Consider the following 21290-nt stretch of genomic DNA (forward strand, 5'->3'; position numbering starts at 1 on the left):
AAAGAAGGATACTTTTTTTATATATAAATTATGTACCAGGAACTGTGCAAGATGCCTTGTGTGAAGAGACTTACTCAATAAGTAAGATTTCTGCAAAAAAATATTTAAATTTTAATAATACTTCATGATTATAGCATACTTCTTCTGAGTTAGATCATCACAGAAATAAATGAAGCTCAGATTTCATGAAGTGTTTAGGATGACAAAAACTTCTCCGTTTCATTTCTGGGTGCTTCTGTGAGTTAAACTGTCCAATACATGTTCTTTAAAATGTTCCTCTTGGGGCGCCTGGGTGGCTCAGTGGGTTAAGGCCTCTGCCTTCGTCTCAGGTCATGATCTCACATCGGGCTCTCTGCTCAGCAGGGACCTGCTTCTCCGTCTCTCTCTGCCTTCTTCTCTGCCTACTTGTGATCTCGCTGTCAAATAAATAAATAAATAAATAAATCTTCAATAAATAAATAAATAAAATGTTCCTCTTGATTAATTTCAACTTACTGAAGATTGAGATTTGGCAGATAACTGTGAGTAACCAAGCAAAGAGGCGTTACAACCATAAAGCACATACTTGGGCGGTCAGAAACATTTTATCATGGCAGGCTTTCAGAGAAAGAAACATAAACAGCTTTTTAAAAAGTCTCTAGGATTTGAAATTAGTTTAAACATCATATTTTAGTTACTAAATTATATTAGAGCATGCATTTGCAAATCTAAGACCTGCATGGCTTTATATACTAAATAATAATATCTTCCTATGCATTTACTTCAACTTAATACTATACGTTTCAGTTTTTATTTACCAATATATTAATCGTAATGTCCACTGATAAAGCAAAATTTCCACATCTAATCTTATTAACACACATGTGAGACTCATATAGTGATAGAAAATTTATTTTTAAAAGACTTCTTTTCTACATTTTTGTCATTCAGACTATAGTATTAAATCCTATTTTTCTGATTGTGTTTTTAGGTTATATTCAGTTGGAGGTCGTGATGGAAGTTCCTGTTTGAGTTCAATGGAATATTATGACCCTCATACAAATAAGTGGAACATGTGCGCTCCAATGTGTAAGCGGAGAGGGGGTGTTGGAGTGGCCACCTGCGATGGGTTTCTCTATGCGGTAGGAGGTCATGATGCTCCTGCTTCAAATCATTGTTCCCGGTTACTAGATTATGTAGAAAGGTAAGATCCAAGGTCCCAGTTATACTGAGAGAAATAATGTAAATTATACTGATGCCTAATTCAAGTGACTATAAAAACTGCATAATTTAAGAAGGGTAAATTCTGCTTTTTAAATCTTTTTATCCCACTTTATCTTTATCCCACTCCCCCGCCCTCATACACACACATGCACACTTTCATTCTTCTTCTTCTTTTTTTTTTAATTTTAATTCCAGCATAGTTAACATGCAATGTCATATTAGTTTCAGGTATGATACAGTGATTCAACAATTCTGTATATTACTCACTGCTCATCAAGATAAGTGTACTCTTAAGACACCTGGGTGGCTCAATCTTTTAAGCCTCTGCCTTTGTCTCAGGTCATGATCCTAGGGTCCTGGGATCCAGCCCCACATCGGGCTCCCTGCTCAGCGGGGATCCTGCTTCTCCCTCTCCCTCTGCTGTTTCCCCTGCTTGTGCTATCTAGCTCACTCTCTCTCAGATAAATAATAAATAAAAATCTTTAAAAAAAAATAAGTATAGTCTTTTTTTTTTTTCTTTTAGAGAAAGGGAGGAGAGATAGACAGAGGGAGAAAGAGACTCTTAAGCAGGCTCCACACCCAGCTTGGAGCCTAACATGGAGCTCAATCTCTCACCCTTGAGCTGATGACTTGAGCCAAAGTTAGGAGTGGGCTGCTTAACCAATTGAGCCACTGAGGTGCCCCAGGATAAGTGTACTCTTAATCCTCTTCACTTATTTCACCCATTCCCCATTCGCCTCCCCCTGATAACCATCTATCTGTTCCCTATAGTTGAGTTTTTTCTTTTTTTTAATTTGCCTTTTTCCCCCATTTTTTTTGTTTCTTAAATTCCACATATAAGTGAAATCATATGGTTATCTTTCTCTGATTGGCTTACATAGCTTAGCATTATACTCTCTAGCTCCATCCATGTTACTGCAAATGGTAAAATTTTGTTCTTTTTATGGCTGAATAATATTCCATTATATATGTGTGTGTGTATCATATATATCATATCATATATATATCATATCTATGTATCATATCTTCTTTATTCATTTATCTGTTGATGGACACTTTAGCTTCTTGCATAATTTAGTTATTGTAAATAATGCTACAATAAACATAGGGATGCATACATTCTTCCAAATTACTGTTTTTGTATTCTTTGGGTAAATACCCACTAGTGTGGTTATTGGAGCATATAGTAGTTCTGTTTTTCTCCACATCTTTGCCAACATTTATTGTTTCTTGTGTTTGATTTTAGCCACTCTGATAGGTGATATCTCATATATGAGGTATATCTCACTGTGGTTTTGATTTATATTTTCCCAAGGATGAGTGAATGATGTTGAACATCTTCTCATGTCTGTTGTCCATTTGTATGTCTTCTTTGGAGAAATGTCTGTTCAGGTCTTCTTACCACTTTTTAATTGGAATTTTATTTTATTTATTTATTTATTTATTTATTTATTTTTTGGTATTGAGTATTATAAGGTCTGTATATATTTTGGATACTAACCCTTTATCAGATCTGTCATTTGCAAACATTTTCTCCCATTCAGTAAGTTTAGGTCTTTTAGTTTTGTTGATGGTTTTCTTTGCTATGCAGAAGCTTTTTATTTTTATGTAGTCCCAATAGTTTATTTTTGCTTTTGTTTCCTCCACCTCAAGAGTAATAACTAAAAAAATGTTGCTACAATCAATGTCAGAACAATTACTGCCCATGTTCTCTTCCACGATTTTTTATGGTTCAGGTCTCACACTTAGGTCCTTAATCCATTTTGAGTTTATTTTTATGTATGGTGTAAGAAAGTGGTCCAGTTTCATTCTTTTGCATGTTGCTGTCTGGATTTCTCAATACCAGTTGTGGAAGACACAGTCCTTTTCCCAATGCACATTCTTGCCTCTTCGTCAAAGATTAACTGACCATATAATTTTGGGTTTATTTCTGGCCTTACTTTCGTTCTTGTTTTTTCCATGCTTTCTCCTTCCTACTCTCTTTCTTATGTCCCTCCTTTTTTCCTTCAACTAATATTTAAAACCTTGTTAGTTTTTTCACAAGAATTTAAAGTAAGATTTTAAAAGATCCTTTAAAACAGTTTTAAGTAATCTATTTATAAATACTTGTTATTTCACTTTATAAAGATTAAATATTTCATTGTTCTATTCATCCTATCTTGTTCTACTACTCCCTTGAAACTCTCAAAGGTGAATTATGGACTGTGTTTTGTGTCATAATAGAAGACAGACTTATTACATGTCTATTTTCTGTAATCCTGGTCCTCTTTTAATTATTCCTAAAAATGCCCAAGTTCACAAAGGTCTGGAATGGAAAGTCACCTTGGCTTTAGGCTTGGTCCAACAACCCAAACACTTCCTGGCATAGTTATAGCTAAATTCTCTCTAAGAGCTGTACATCACTTAAAACTATTACATTGTGTGCAGTAAGGATTAGAGAATTAGTGAATCCTAGGATGATATTTCTTATTACATAAAGATGCATGCTGATATGTAGGGAAGTGAGAGTAGGGAATAATCAGGTCAACTGTTTTATCAGTTGGGATAGAATAAATAATTCTACTGTAATAAATAACTTCAAAATTCTCTGTGACTTAATACCATAATTTTTTCTTACTGATGTTACATGTCCATGACAGATCCATGATATCATTGCTCTGTTACTCAGATTGGCATATAAGCTACAATATAAGCACTGCTGGTATCAAAAGGGAAATGTATACATTGTTCACAGATTCCTAAAGATTCCACATGCCAGTAATATAATTCTCTTTTCTTCATCCTTTGGCAAACCAGTTACATGGCCACAGAAAACCCCATGAGGATAGGATAACTTCTATATGGGAGAAGAACAAGAGATATGTGGCAGATTGCAGTGATGAGCATAACAATTTTCCTCTTAACATTAAGAAACCACATCCGTCATATTCATGTTTACAAGTTGTACAGTCAATGGCAGAAAGGTGCTCTATCTTTTTTATTGTCCTAAGGATAGGTGATGGTTTTTGCTGAGAATAAGGCCATTGGCAAGAGAAAGCTTTTAGTAAACAGACTCTGTTCAAACTTAAACCACTATTTAATGTTATTGCTACTATGTGAAATGGACTGTAGATATATAGCTATTTAAGCACAGGAGGAAAGCATTACACTCAATACAGTTTCACTTCAACATTCTCTTGTCCAGTGAAATTAGGAACCACAGGTGTTATAGTGTGGACAGTGGTCAGAGTCCAAATAATGTAAGATGTATACTTTTATATACACAAACATGAAATAATTCACTTAAAAAATACTGCTAATAGACTGACAGCCCATTCACATTTTCCTCTGCTACATTCTTGGAAAAATAGCAAGAAAGATTAATATGATGTGGCTCCTATTTTTACTATATATCTTATATAAATGTTACAAATGAAATGATATTTCATTTATTCCCTTTTAACTATATTGTATAATGTATTGCAATGTTGTTTGTGAACAGAGGCATAAATAATTCAGTCTAGGAGTACATTTATGATGCAAAATTAGAGTTAAATAAGCATAGCTATTTTAAGTTATAGGAGTAGTGAGTAAGCGCAGCTTAAGTAATGCAGAAGCACACAGCCTTATCATGATTCTTATACCAGCTCACATTATGTGTCAGATTAATAGCATTTTTTAGCTTTCTGTAACATACATTATATATTGATGATTTCACATGTAAATCATCAATAAATCAAGGTACATAATAGTACTCTGTTGAATTATTTTACACATGTAATGTAAAGACTATTTTTCAGTATATAACCATAGGAAAACAAACTATTAGGAATAACAAGTAGTATAAAATGGTATCTATTATAGATTGATAGAATAAATTTCATTGTAGGACAATGACTTCTCATGGAAACATAAAGGTATTATATAAGAGCGCTGTTAAAAGTACAGTTATATAAGACATCAAAAGTTATAAAGTGTCAGGCTGTCTTGAACACAAAAAATACTGGCTCCTCAAATCAGAGCAGGAAAGATGGCAAGACCTCAATAAAGTTAAGGAGTTTAGAATAGTTGATGGAATGGTGAATAGTAGTTTTGCAGCCAAGCCTCACTCTAATAAGAGCATCTTAGTGGACAAAATCAGTGTCCAAAAGATGCAGTAAGTTCTAGCAGAATTGCCCAGAGGGTGCAATCCATTAGACAAAACATTTATCTATTTTACTTACTCTACAAATATTATTTTGCATATATTTTTCACTATGCTAACTTGAACTTAAAACTTACTAGGAAAAAAGAGACAGATAAATAATTAGAATTTCAAGCTCACAAATAAAACAGATAACCAGGCAATGGATGAGAAAATATGTTCAAAGGCATCAGTACCACTGCTGGCTAATAATAGATCAAGACCACCTTTGACCTCAAATTTGCATCCCAGGAATAAGGCCTGCAGGAGAGGGATATCCAGATAATAAGAGCCTTCTAAATCTGCTTTTGTAATATCCACTTTTGCTTCCTCCAATTTATTCTCCATATAGTAGCCAGAGAGATCTTTTCATAATGCAGATTTGACCGGAAAGTGCAATGGAGTTTTTCTTTGTACCAATTATCAATATTATTATGAAACATTATTTAAAATTTTTCAAGACAGTCAGGATTAATGTGCTGGTGATGATCTAGATTAGTTTATTCACAGTTCTACTCCTCCAGTTGGCATAATTCTTGGTGCAAAGTAAGTCCTCATCAAGCACTTAGTAAATCAGGTAGAAAAACAGATCTCAAATTTCTCACAGGCGAAGGCATCTGGAGATACACTGTACATAGGAAGTTATACAGATTAACAGAGAGATGGACAGATAGAAAGAAAGGGAAAGAAAGAAAAAGAGGATTCATGAAAGGATGGAAGAATAAGAATGGATGGGTGAATGGACTGATGAAAAGACATAGATTTTTTTTTTATTTTTCTATTTGCATGTGAATGCCCATTTCCATCATTATAGATGGAGTATCATTGATTCACATACATACATTTTAAGCATTTATTGGGTAGGCACAATTTTTGACAAGGCCTAAAATATTAAGCAACTTTTCAGACATAAATTAAAAATTATCTTTATATCTAATCCAAACACTATTAACAAATAACCACCTGTGAAAATTTTTTTTTTTTTAGATTTTGTATTTATTTATTTGACAGAGGGAGAGAGATCACAGGTAGGCAGAGCAGCAGGCAGAGAGAGAGGGGGAAACAGGCTCCCTGCCAAGCAGAGAGCCCAATAGGGGCCTCGATCCCAAGGCCCTGAGATCACGACCCAAGCCAAAGGAAGAGGCTTAACCCACTGAGCCACCCAGGCACCCTGAATTTTTTATGTTACTTAAATATAAAGCTTTTGTTCAAAGTTTACCAAAATTCACACACTGGTCATATCAGAAAAAGTCATCTAAAATAAAAATATCTAATTTTCTGTCAAGATATGGTTCAATATTTTGTTTAAGATTTTTATTTATTTATTTGACAGACAGAGATCACAAGTAGGCAGAGAGGCAGGCAAAGAGAGATAGGGGGATGCAGGCTCCCTGCCCAGCAGAGAGCCCAATGTGGGGCTTGATCCCAGCACCCTGGGATCATGACCTGAGCTGAAGGCAGAGGTTTTATCCCACTGAGCCACCCAGGTGCCCCATGGCTCAATATTTTTATCTTCTTTAGATCTTGATTAAAATTAATAAAAGTTAGGATTTTCTGTCAGACATACTGCAATAATATTAATTTAACTAAACAGTTTTTTAAAGTTACCATAAAGATTAATACATAAGGTAAGAATAGAATTTTGGATTTTTTCATTTGTCTTCTTAGTTCATCTTTTTGGTTTTGAAAAAACCAAGAGTTGTAGCAATTCTAAATAGTGAAAACAGATGACCAAGGAGAGACTTTTTATTTAAATTACGGGCCCTTATCCTAGGCCTTATATAGCATAATAATACATTCACTCTTATTTTGATATATGTGAGATCCTAAATTTTCTACAAGACAGTAATTACTTGAACTGTTTAAAGTTAAAACATTAGATAGGGCCTTCTGAACTTTTTAGTAAGATACTTTCTTCTCCTTCCTAAGATTTTACTGTTAGCAGTAGCCAAATGAGTATAGCATGCAAAGACTGACTAGTTTGCTGTTAATGTTATTTTTCTATTATTGCGCACATAGGATCTTTGCTATTTCTTTGATAGCAAATTATATTCAAATTTCTTTTAGACACATATACAAGAAATGGAAAGCACAGCAGCCTCTGTATGTAGGGGCCCTGCTTTACAAGTGGATGCAAAAGCTATTAACTAGCACCGCAGCTAAACTAATTTAGATGTGTGATCAGGTATTTGCTTTAATGGCTTAGGAGGCTTATGGAGTATCTCTGAAGTGGTCAACCAGAGTGTGGGAATATCAGAATAATCTGCTGTCCTTGTCCTGCCTGGAAGGATGGCATCGTGGCCATTCATCTGCATGCTTTGCAGGAAGGAGAAGAACAAGTCTATGGAAAGGTAGATGTGCATGAGTAGATGAAACATTATGTCCTGTATAGCTGGAAGGATTTCAACTCTGCTGGTCAAACTGCAGAAGTCACTTTCATGTTGTGAGAGGCTATTTAATACATAATTTGGACTCATACGGTTGATAGTAGTTTCTGTTATATTAGTGGAGGAAATGACTATATAATTGATTATTCCTTACTTCTGAACTGTTAAAAGCTATTTATTTTTTAAAATGAGTTTTAACTAGCATTCAGGCCTCCTGGGTATGCTCCATGTTCTATTGATTGACAATAATTTAAGTAATTTTTGAAGCTCTGCTGAGGAAACTGCATCTGAGGAGTCTAAGAGCTGTGCGGCTTATCATGACTTTCCCTGGGTCTGTCAGCGATTTATTTCTCCTCTCCTCAACCTTGAAGACAGGAGGCAATAAGTATGATCTAAGTCAAGGTAGGATTTTTCACATGCTTTCATAGAGAAATTAAACTAAACTGAAATCAAATTAACTTTTTAAAACATTTTTGTATATATACACAAGGGATATTGGAAAGGGGTGCAGAAATCAAGTTACCCCATCCTCTTTCCCAGTGTTTCTGTGACCATTATATATTTAAGAGAAGTATTAAGGAAGATTGGGAGAATATCAATAAATACATTTTAAAAATCTATCTTAAAAGTGAAGATGAAGCTCATAATCAGTGTAAGAATCACAAACACCCAAACAATATTGAAAATGATTTTTTTTTACCCCCTAACAGTGCACCGACTTTCCCCCTCCATCACAGGATTGAAATTGATAGTCAACTCAAAACCATTTCACTTGTCTTGTGATCCTAACTCACACAACCGCCGCAACTAAATCAAAACAGGGGACGTGTCCTTACAGAACATGTGGAACATCCTGTGAGAGGAATCTATACTGATCAGAAAAATTTTTATGTTGAGACTGAATCTGAACTAAGAAGTCCTGTCTTGGATGATTGCAGCCTGATAGTAAATTATTTTGAAGTTTTCTTTTTCTTTTCTTTTTTTTTTCCTGAAGATTTATTTATTAGAGAGAGAGAGAGTGAGAGTGCATACATGCACAGAAGTGGGAGAGGGACAGACTGAAAGGGAGAGGGAAAGAATCTCAAGCAAACTCCCCATAGAGCATGAAGCCCAACACTGCACTTGATCCTAAGACCCTGAGATCAGGACCTGAGCCAAAATCAAGAGTTGAATGCTTAACTGACTAATCACCCAGGCACCCCCATAAAGGTTTCTTTTCTTTTTAACGTAGAAGTAGTGTTTGTTGATGTCATATAAAGGAGAAAAACATCATTAAAAAAAAGTGATTTCATCAGTAACTGAAGTTCATTTGTGTAAACAGATGTCTACATTTGATTATTTTTCAATGTTTTAAAATACATTTACTAGTAAAGGTTAAATTACAGAAAAAAAATCAGTCTATTTCTTTGTTCCTTTTTCTAATGGTACATTCAGTTTCTATATGTCAGGAGTAGAGCATATAATGAATAGTTAAACACACTGTCTAAATAAATCAATGGACGGATTAATGTACATAGTTTGATAGATTGTGGCTTCTGATCTTAAATTCTACCAGGACTTGTGGCTTTCTTTCTTTCTTTTTTTTTTTTTTTCTTTTTTGGACACAGGTTTGAATCAACAAGACTCAAACAGGTATTTCATTTATTTTTATAAACTTTAGATATAGTTGTTACTAACCATATGTAAGTCATATAGTTAATACAGATTTATAAATATGTTTCAATGTTTTCTTTAAATGCAGCTATTTTTATATTTCTTTTAAGGCAGATAATAAACTTCATGAAATTATTGTTACTGTTTATATTATTTCTAACAATTCTAAAATCTTAGCGGGTTAAAATAACTATCATTGTTTCTTTTATGATTGAAATCTTTCATGATTATATGTTGACTGGGTACAGTTTGGGCTACTTTTCTCCTCCACATAATATTGGCTGATGCTACCATATCACCTGGGTCTGGACAGGCTTAAACCCTTTTCTGGAAGAGCTAACGATTGGGGCTGCCTCTCATCTGAGAGTTCAGCTGATGCTTCAGGCAGAGAACCATGGTTCCCCTTGCACTGGAATTTCCACCATATAGAAGCTGGGATTCCAAGACAAAAAAGTCCAAGAGAAGTGGGGTCAAGAGGGCAAATATTCAATATGATGAACCATCATGCCTCTGCTTGCATCACTTGTTAAAGTCACACTGGCCAATGTTGGTCACAGCAAGGTGAGAGTGTAATACTCAAAGGTATGACACTAAGAAGTGTGATATATCAAGGGCCCCTAAAGTAACAATGAGCACAACTGTGCTTACATTTTAAAAGTAGTTTTCCATCCTGAACTCATGTATATATGTGTATAAACATACATATTTTATTCTCATATTATAGCATTTATACACACACACACACACATACCACACACACATACATGTATTTTATTTTCATCTTATAGCTTTACTTGTTATCAGTTAAATCTTTTTTCTTTAAAGATTTTATTTATTTATTTGACACAGAGAGAGGGATCACAAGTAGGCAGAGAGGCAGGCAGAGGGAGAGGGGGAAGCAGGCTCCCCACTGGGCAGAGAGCCAAATGTGATCCCAGGACCCTGGGATCATGATCTGAGCCAAAGACAGAGGCTTAACCCACTAAGCCACCCAGATGGCCCTTTATTATTTTTTTTTTCTTTTTAAAGATTTTAGTTATTTATTTGACACAGAGAGAGACAGCAAGAAAGGGAGCACAAGCAGGGAGAGTGAAAGAGGGAGAAGCAGGCTTCCCACCGAGCAGGGAGCCTGATGTGGGGCTTGATCCCAGTGTCCTGGGATCATGACCTGAGCTGAAGGCAGACACTTAATGCCTGAGCCACCCAAGTGACCCTCAATTAACTCTTTAATCTGTTTAGTAAATCACTTGGCAAATATTATAAAATGCTCATCTCCTTTTACTCTTTTCTTTGGGACAGTTACTGAGGTCATGTAAGCTGACTCCTTTCCCTGCCTTTAGGGGAACCAGTCCTGCAGGTGTGCACTGCACCCATCTCCCTTTCTTAAAAGGCACTGCCATTGTGGGACCCTTGGTAGGTGGAAAACAGAAGCACCAAAAGCCACCAGTGCCTACACATCACAGTAAAGAATAAATAATTTCTAGGGCCTCTCTGGTTAGGCCCCTAGAAGCAGATAAGTCATGCAGATCTGTGGTGGGGCAAAAACTGAGCCCATGCCTGAAGCAAGTTATTAGGAAAATGACTGATTTCCTTCTATGTATGTTTTATTAAGCCGACTCGCATCTATAAGAATTCCTAGAATTAGATTGTTTCAAATGGAGATATTCTCTCTCCATGTTCTAGTTTATTACACACAACTTTCTGAAAAATATCTAAATAATTGTGGTGATGTAGTGATTATCTTTATAAGTAATAATTGTAGTAAGACATGAAATATTTAGCAAAATTTACTGTTTTCTGGGTCATAAAATAAACCTCAACAATTTTCAAAAGCTTGAAATCTCATAGGGTATGTTCTCTGTACAACATGGAATTAAACTGGAAATAAATAACAGAAAAGATAAATTTTTACATGCTCAGCTGTTTGCTTTGTGGTTTTGTTTTAAGGTAAGCTCTATGCCCAGTGTGGGGCTTGAACTCACCACCCCAAGATCAAGAGTTTCTTAGTCTACCAAGTGAGCCAGCCAGGTGTCCCATCTCCAACTGTTTGAAATTTAGGTGATATACTTTGAAACAAGATGTGATTCAAATCAGAAAATAATTTGAACTGAATGCAATGAAAATACATATCAAATTTTGTGGGATGTAGCTACACTAAATGCTCACACTAAACTTGGTGTTTCCAGTCTCATTGCAAGTCTATAGGAAAGAAAAAAAGATACAGATTCATACTGTTGCTAAAAGATGTCTCCCAATGTTCCTAGATTCTTTTCAAGATTTTAGTAGGAATGTACATCTTTAAACTTTGTTTATACTGCACAATGCAAACTGTTAAGGAGCCATGCAATTACACAAGACTGTTTGAATTACTGGGAAAGCTCAGATTAAGATACTACTGTATGTATCAAAGGTCACCAAGCCACTCATGTGACATGTAAAATGGCGTATGAAGTTTCAGCATTTCTAAAGAAATTCATAAAGAGAAATATAGACTTAAGCACAGGCACTTAACAACTTAAAAGAGCTAAAATGCTAAAATTTAAGTTTCAATCTCAAGTTATAAAAATTAGACCAAAAAACCTGCCAAAACAGAAGTGAAATAATGATAGAAATATATTAATTAAATATAAGACAAACATGAAATAGGATTAAAAAGAAGTCTAATTTGTTTCTCTAAATATAATTGCAATAAAATTTATAAGCTAGATGCCAGATTGTCAAGGAAAAAGAGAAAATTACCTACCTAAAGGAAAAAAAAAATCAGAAATGTAAGTGGACATCACCATGTAACAATAAAAAGAGAATGTTTGAGTATATATGCCATTATTTGAATTTTAGATGAAATGAACAAATTTATAGGAAAATAAAACCTTATATATATATTATGCAGGAAAAAACAAGAGAAACAAAAGAAGCAGTTAAACTTATGAGCATAGATACAAATATCCAAAAGAAGTATTAGCAAATCAAACCTAGATATAAATGAAAATGATAAAGTATCTCAACCACTTTGTGTTTATTTCAGAAATACAAGTTTGGTTTAGGATAGAACAATTAATCAGTGTAATTCAATATAGTCATAAAATAAATAAACATCTAAATAAATGCAAAGATGATAAAATCTAACACCCACCATAATAAAAACCTCTCACCAAACTTGGAAGAGAAATTAATAGAAAGATAGCCAAATATTGAAACCTGTTGTTTTGAGATTTTCACTAGAGAAAAAAGTGACTGCTAATGCCACTTTTACTCAACATTTTAAAAGAATACCTAACCAGTGATAAAGCAATAAAGGGAAAGAAAACTCATAATTAGAAAGGAATAAATAAAACTGTCAGTATTCAAGGTTACATAATAAATATCCAATGATAATCTAACCACAGTGTAATTAGAAACTATTTGATTTAAAAAGTGAATTAATGAGGTTGCTATATATAGTCAGTCAATATATGAAATTAATTATATTTCTACATGCAAGCAATAATAACAAAATGTGGGGCGCCTGGGTGGCTCAGTGGGTTAAAGCCTCTGCCTTCGGCTCAGGTCATGATCCCAGGATCCTGGGATCGAGTCCCACATTGGGCTCTCAGCTCAGCAGGGAGCCTGCTTCCTCCCCTCTCTCTGCCTCACTCTGCCTACTTGTGATTTCTGTCAAATAAATAAAATCTTTAAAAAAAAATAATAACAAAATGTATAAAAGTTGTCATTAAAAAGGAAAAGAAAATACCTGGCAATCAATCTCACAAAATATATGTACTACCTCTAAATAGAAAATAAAACTTTGAGAAAAGCTTGAAAAAGTCTTAAGTAAATCGATGGGAATGCCATGTTCATGGAAGAGAAGACTAAACATTATAAAAATATGAATTGTACTCTAAAGTGATTTATGGGTTCACTGCAGTCCCTACTGAATTGTAAATTCTTGTCCAGTGGACACCTGGGTGGCTCAGTTGGTTAAGCAATTGCCTTCTGCTCAGGTCATGACCCTGCAGTCCCAGGATCAAGTCCAGCATCAGGCTCCCAGCTCCACAGGGAGTCCGCCTCTTCCTTTGATCTTCTCCCTTCTCATGCTCTCTCTCACTCTCTCTCTCACTCTTAAATAAAATCTTTGAAAAAAAAAAAAATTCTGTCCAGTGGGGACTGTGGATGTAAAGTTGAAAAGTTGATCCTGTAATTTAAATAAAAATGAAAAGGGCCCCAAATCCCAAGAAAACTTTGAAGAAGTAGTAGATATTACAAACAGTTGTAAAGTTACTTTAAGGTACTGTGGCATTGGCCAAGTATAAACAAGTAGACAAAATAGATTGGTGTTCAGAAATAGGATCACACATACAAGGAATCCTGACTTATGGTAAAGGCAAAAAAGTGTATTACATATGGAAAAAGATTAGTTTTAGCTCTTCTCTCTTATCACACCAAAAATCAATTCAAGTTGGATCTTAGAGGTAAATATGAAACAAAGCTTTTAGAATATAAGAGGGAGCTATCTTCACAATTATAAGAATGTGAAAGATTACTTAAACTGGATCTGGAAAGAGTCATTCAGATAGAGAAATATTACTGTTAAAATGCCTTTCCTCAGGGGTGCCTGACTGGCTCAGTTGGCAGAGCATGCAACTCTTGTCTCCAGGTTGTGAGTTCGAGCCCCATGTTGTATGTAGAGAGTACTTTAAAAATAAATAAATATTTCAGGGTGCCCGGGTAGCTCAGTGGGTTAAAGCCTCTGCCTTTGGCTCAGGTCATGATTCCAGGGTCCTGGGATCAAGCCCCACATCGGGCTTTCTGCTCAGCAGGGAGTCTGCTTCTGCCTCTATCTCTGCGTGCCTCTCTGCCTACTTGTGATCTCTCTCCCTCTGTCAAAGGAATAAATAAAATCTTAAAAACAACAACAACAACAAAACAAAAACAAAAACAGAAGTTCAGGGGAGATGGCCTTTTAAAAAAAATAAAAAGATAAATAAAATAAAATAAAATAAAATAAAATAAAAATAAATAAATATTATAACAGCATTTTTCAAAGAGCCAGAACAAACAATCCTAAAAATTGTATGGAATCAGAAGAGACCCCAAGTTGCTAAATAAATGTTGAAAAAGAAAAACAAAACTGGGGGCATCACATTGCCTGATTTCAAGCTTTATTACAAAGCTGTGATCACTGAGACAGCATGGTACTGGCACAAAAACAGACACATACACCAGTGGAACAGAGTAGAAAGCCCAGATATGGACCTGCAACTCTATGGTCAAATAATCTTTGACAAAGCAGGAAAAAAGACAGTCTCTTCAATTAATGGTGCTGGGGAAATTGGACAGCTATGTGTAAAGGATGAAACTTGACCATTGTCTTACACCATACACAAAGATAAACTCAAAATGGATAAAAGACCTCAATGTGAGGCAGGAATCTATCAAAATCCTAGAGAAGAATAGAGGCAGTAACCTATTTGACATCAGCCACAGCAACTTCTTTCAAATTATGTCTCCAAAGGCAAAGGAAACAAAAGCTAAATTGAACTTTTGGGACTTAATCAAGATCAAAAGCTTTTGCACAGCAAAGGAAACATTCAACAAAACAGACAACCCATGGAATAGAAGAAGATATTTGCAAATGACACTACAGACAAAGGGCTGATACCCAAGATCTATAAAGAACCCCTCAAACTCAACATACACAAAACAGATAATCATGTCAAAAAATAGGCAGAAGATATGAACAGACACTTCTCCAAAGAAGATATACAAATGGCTAATAGATACATGAAAAAATGTTCATCATCATTAGCTATCAGGGAGATTCAAATCAAAACCACATTGAGATACTATTTTACACCAGTTATAATGGCTAAAATTAACAAGACATAAACAACAAGTGTTGGAGAGGATGTGGAAAAAGGGAACCCTCTTACACTCTTGGTGGGAATGTAAGTTGGTGGAGTCACTTTGGAAAACAGTGTGGAGATTCCTTAAGAAATTAAAAATAGAGCTTCCCTATGACCCTGCAATTGCACTACTTGGTATTTACCCCAAAGATACAGATGTAATGAAAAGAAGGGCCATCTGTATCCCAATGTTTATAGCAGCAATGGCCACGGTCCCCAAACTATGGAAAGAACCAAGATGCCCTTCAACGGACAAATGGATAAGGAAGATGTGGCCCATATACACTATGGAGTATTATGCTTCCATCAGAAAGGATGAATACCCAACTTTTGTATCAACATGGACAGGACTGGAGGAGATTATGCTGAGTGAAATAAGTCAAGCAGAGAGAATCAATTATCGTATGGTTTCACTTACTTGTGGAGGATAAGGAATAACGGAGGATGTTGGGAGATGGAAAGGAGAAATGAGTTGGGGGAAACTGGAGGGGGATACAAACCATGAGAGACTGTGGAGTCTGAGAAACAAACTGAGGGTTTTTTTTTGGAGGGGGTTGGGGGAGCCTGGTGGTGGGTATTAAGGAGAGCATATATTGCATAGAGCACTGGGTGTGGTGCATAAACAATGACTCTTGGAACACTGAAAAAAATAAAATAAAATTACCCAAAAAAATTTAAAAATAAAAATAAATAAATAATCTTTCCCAAAAGATAGCATGAAGAGTAAAAATTTATGCCAGAGAGTGGGAAAAATATTTGCAAAGTATATAACCAACAGAAGCTTTGTTTCTAATACATAAATCTAATACATCTTGCATAAGATTTGAACAAGAACTCTTGAAACGATGACTATTGGGGAAAATGCCTGATGTTATTAGGCATCTGAGAAATGAAAATTAAAATCACAATGTCATACCAGGACCTACTAGAAAGACTAAAATGAGAATAGTTAATACCAAATGTTGGAGAAGATACAGAGCAACTGAAACTCTTACTACATTCATGGCAGGAGTGTAAACTGGCCCAAATTCTGTAATACCAATAGGTAGTATTTACTGCATTTCAAAATATGCATTCTCTTTGACCCAGAAATTCTATTCCTAAATACCCATTAGATATGCATATATGAAAATATCTGAACAATGATGTTTATAGGAATAGTTTTACAGTTATTCTGAAGTTTTTCAAAATTCATTTTGTTAGAATTAATTTATTTTCCATTCCCATCACGTAAGCAGTCCTGAAGTCAAGGCATATCTGTTTTGATAATCTCAGGAGACCTGATACATAGATATTGGTTTTCTTTACAGGAAAAACAAAATTTATTTCTGACCAGCATTACTGTTATTCTTAATTGCTTAATTCAAATAATTTATGAAAATTCAAACACAGATTGTATAATTTATTTACTAGAACTCTTAAAGCCACTCTTTCAGAGCTGTTTATCCATTTATACAGCATGGATCTCATCTTATTTCTCTGTTTTTTGTTTTGTTTTGTTTTGTTTTCTTTACTTTATTTTATTTTACAGGCAAACAAACCTGGCTACAAATCACTTCTATGTTGTTCAATTTGCTTTCTGGCTGAATATTGCTGGTACAAATTTAGGAAAATGAGTATGAATTCTATTTGTTCCCAAAGTAATGCCTGCATACTTAAAAACTGCTTCCCTTCAAATATTTTAAGATCAATATTTATCCTTACATAATGGGAAAAAAAGGTGTAAAAAATTAATGGTACCTCAAAAATGGTACTTCAATAGAAATTTTCAATGAGACACTAAGTTTTATTCTGTGACTCTCATATGCCTTCAGCAAGTTTCCATTTTACAGCCAATTTTAGCCAACTACATATTGGTGGTTCTCTTGCCTAAGGGCTATAAACCTTAATACAGTCCCTGATACACAGCTCACCCTCTGCCCAGAAAGGCCAAGTTGAGACATCAGAGAAGCAGACAGTCTAAATACAAAGAGACAGCTACTCTACTTCCCCCCTGCCCCCACTGCCTTGTTCTTTTAAATAAATAAAGAACCAGAGAAAAAAATAATATTTAGGACCAAGTTTTATCAAAAATGTTAACTGACAATGACAGAGTTCACTGTTAATTGTTTGGGAAAGGGTTATACATCTGTGGATCTTCTCCTTATGTTAAAAAAAAAAAAAAGCTGTTAATTTCATTTATGTCAGTCACAACTTTGTATATCTCCAGACTGAGAGGTGAATCCATTGCGTTCTGAATATAGAAAAATCAATTTAGAGTCATTAATGTGAAAACAAGGAAAACCACTAGTAGGTAACTTTGTATTTCTGTAATTATTTCTTCAGTATCTTGGAGAGAGTGTGTGTATGGGTGGGGATGAGGTAGATTGTTTTTGTTTTGGTTTCATATTTTGGGTTGCAACATACACATTTAAATTTAAATTTAAATTTTCACCATTTCCAGATATGAATTAAAAGTTTACTATTATAAGGAAAACACATATTACTTAGATTTGAAGACAGTCACATCTAATTCAAAGATCTGGATTTTTCAGAATGCATTAAATTTTTAAAGTTCTCTTCAGAAATTTTGTAAAATATGTATAAAAAAGAGGTATCTATTTCTAAATGTAAGATATTATTTCTAAATGTGCACCTAAATATAGAACATACTAGTGTTTTCTTATTTTCCCCCGGAATATGAGTATTTGAGAATTGTTCTATATTTGAGTTTCACCTGAAATTTCCTAAGTCTTCAGAAATTCATTTATTACTGCTTCCTGCACTAGTGTTGGCTATTTTCTCAGTTCCCCCACCTTTCTGCAAAGTGATAAAGTTGGCTTTGCAGACAATAGCTGAAAAAACTCTATAGAACCGGATAGCAATTAAATGCAGGATAAAATAAGACTTCAGAAAAAGCTATGTAAGTGAAGTTATTGTGACAAAAGCCAGCCTGGATTTCACTGAAGAATGAATGAAGTGTAAAGAACGTTTGCTTTGCCCTGAAATTAAAGTGCACGATACATTCTTACTGTTAAAGTTATTTTTACCGCAGATCTTTTCTGACAAACAAAAAAGTAAACAATAGAATAAACTTCCCTGTACTCACTACCCAGCTTCAACTAGGATCACCAGTGTGTCATTCATGGTTTACCCATTTCCCTTCTTTCTCTCTCTCCCTCTCTCTCTCTTTTTTGAAGTATTTCAAAGAAGTTCTGAAATGTATCATTTTACCTTAAAATATTTCTGATTTCATCCCAGAAACAACCAACCAAAAATGATCAGGACTTTTTTTTTTTTTCCTTTTATTAACCTAACAATAATCAGAACTAATAAGAACTTCAGTAATTCTCAGGGTATATTAAAATTTTCAAACATCCTTTAAAGGTTGGTCTATTTGAATTGGGATCCAAATAAGATCCACTTATTTTTTTGTTCTGTTTAATCACAATCCGTTTAGAATAACGACTTCTTGCTAATTATCTATTCATTATTACTGGGGGTTTTGCTTGCTTGTTTCACTATTGACTTGTTGGAGAATTCAGTCAGTTATCCTATAAAACATTACACTCTCTGGATTCTCCTGTTTGATTCCTTGAGGTGTCTTCTTTCCTTCTCCTCCTCTTCTGATGCCTCTTCTACCTCGTCCTCTTCTTTCTTTTGTCCTTATTTTAAAAAATCTTTTATATTTCAAAATGTTCATGGTAAGTTGTCTTTTCTTCATGGTAAGTTTAAATAAAAGTCTTAATGGCATAGACTGTGTTTGTGTGTTTCTATACGTGCCTGTGTTCGAGATGTTTTACATTTATTAACTATAGCATGTAAAATTACATTTTTAATTGCTAGACAGCATATGGTTCGTGGTAGCCATTTTACAGGCATTCAACCAATTTCTCATTTCACATAGATTATCTTGGCTGTCACAACCTCTCCCACGGCTCTGTGTAAATGCATGTAACACCTTGGAAAATGTGACTATAGAGAAATATAAATTTCTGATCCTTGGGGTCCTTCCTGGCCATTTCTTTTGTAACAACCTTCTTTATTTTCAATAAACATGTGGTGGCTTTTTGTTTTTGTTTTCTGCTTGTTCGTGTTTGTTTGTTTGTTTTAGGAGTCTGTGGTTTGAAAGTTTCAATTGGTGAAACACAAGATTGGAGTAGAAAAACAAACTAAAAATATATTTATTGTGTCTGTTAAAAAAAAAAAACAACTTTCACCCAGTTTTTTTTTATATTTACTCTGCTGGGCTCTTACTAGCTTTTTCATTTCTGTATCTGACCTTGAAGGTGCAGGTTAAAGGCAAAGAATTGGTTTAATCATTCATTCTTAGCTGAAATAAAGTACATTCACGAAAGTATTTTTCTGGTTTTTGCCACTCAAAATACAAAATATCCGTATGTAAGGCATGGTAGTCAGACTTTCTGGAAATTAAATTATTTTTGGTTTAAGTTCAGTAATAATAATTTTGGCCCCCTGCTTCAATCTCTTGATACACCAATCTCTCCCTTACAGTGAATCCCAAATAATGCCACTAAAGCACAGTTCTGTTCACATCGTAATTATTTTTCCCAAGTTTTTCTATTAGAACACAAAACACCTTCCTACTTATCACATGAACCATAAGCTGATCAGAAACCACCCTTTCAGGCACTCTGCTCCTTCTCTGATCCCTGAATTTAGCCATCCTGCATGCCTGCTTCCCTCAAAACTGGCCATGCATTCTTATTAACACATCAGGGTTTTTTTGCATGAACGTCTCCTTTTCTTTCTAGCAAATTTAGCTACACCTTTAGACCTGACTTAAAGGGGACTTCAATTGTGGAGAATTTCATAATCCTCTCAGATTTTTAACCATTACTTGTGTTTCATTATCATAGCACTTAGCTTATATTTGCTTTACAGAAACTCATCCTGCAGTGGAAAAGAGATATTTACAGATCAGCCTTCCTTGTAGAAAGAAATCATGATGTTTATTCTTATTAAGTATCTGGGCATCCACCTAAGAGTCTAGGTGTATGTTTAAAATACCTTAAAATTTAGAAAGCCAGACATTGTGGATATTTTTTTTTAAGATTTATTTATTTATTTGACAGAGAGAGAGAGAGTGAGAGATCACAAGTAGGCAGAGAGGCAGGCAGAGGGAGAGAGGAAGGGAAGCAGGCTCCCTGCTGAGCAGAGAGCCCGATGTAGGACTCGATTCCAGGACCCTGAGATCATGACCTGAGCCGAAGGCAGCAGTTTAACCCACTGAGCCACCCAGGCGCCCGACATTGTGGATATTAACTCTTAAACATGTGCTCAAATGACTGAGCTTCTAGAAAAAAGGTAGTTTTGTTTCTCACGGTGTGCTTTTGAAAAAGTACTATTCATATAGTAAAAACTGAATGTGATTAGAATGTGCTATGTCCTATTATCCTTACATTTTTAGATATGATCCCAAAACAGACACATGGACCATGGTGGCTCCTTTGAGTATGCCCAGAGATGCTGTTGGAGTCTGTCTCCTTGGTGACAGATTATATGCTGTTGGTGGCTATGATGGGCAGACATACCTTAATACCATGGAATCTTATGATCCACAAACAAATGAGTGGACACAGGTAAGACTGTTGCCAGCATAATTTACTTCAAGTACAAAAACTTACTTCATTTACTTCCTTCTAAATTTCCTTGAACCCAAAGTGATTGATTTAGTTCATTTTCATGTTCATTTTGTAAAAAGTTCACTAACCCACATTTATGTATACTTTTATGTATTCTCTACTTTAATAAAATTCATATTAAAAGGTGATATTCCTGTCTCGATGGGATTTCCACTTTATTATAAGTAATAACAGACAGGAACTGAATTTTAATTAGCTGAAACAAACAGAAAACAAAGAGGAATATATTGATTCACAAAAACCTAACTTTAGAATATCTGGTCTTAGAGATAACTGTAATAAAATGGAAAACTACAGAAATCAACTTTATGCCTCCTATATTTGCTTGACAATCTTTAGGTCCTATCAGGTTCCCTTT

General features: G+C 34.8%; 1 protein-coding gene across 1 annotated transcript in view; it reads left to right on the forward strand.

The window, feature by feature from the left end:
• KLHL1 (kelch like family member 1) overlaps positions 1-21290 on the forward strand; it is a 393181-nt gene that overhangs the window by 365003 nt on the left and 6888 nt on the right. The window contains exons 9-10 of the mRNA XM_045080638.1: positions 971-1183; positions 20698-20869. Of these exons, the coding sequence (XP_044936573.1) occupies positions 971-1183; positions 20698-20869 (385 nt within the window). The remainder of the gene's footprint in view (positions 1-970; positions 1184-20697; positions 20870-21290) is intronic.

This window comes from Mustela putorius, unplaced genomic scaffold, assembly GCF_011764305.1.
Source record: "Mustela putorius furo isolate JIRA1106 unplaced genomic scaffold, ASM1176430v1.1 tig00000480_pilon_pilon_pilon, whole genome shotgun sequence".
Lineage (NCBI taxonomy): Eukaryota > Metazoa > Chordata > Mammalia > Carnivora > Mustelidae > Mustela > Mustela putorius.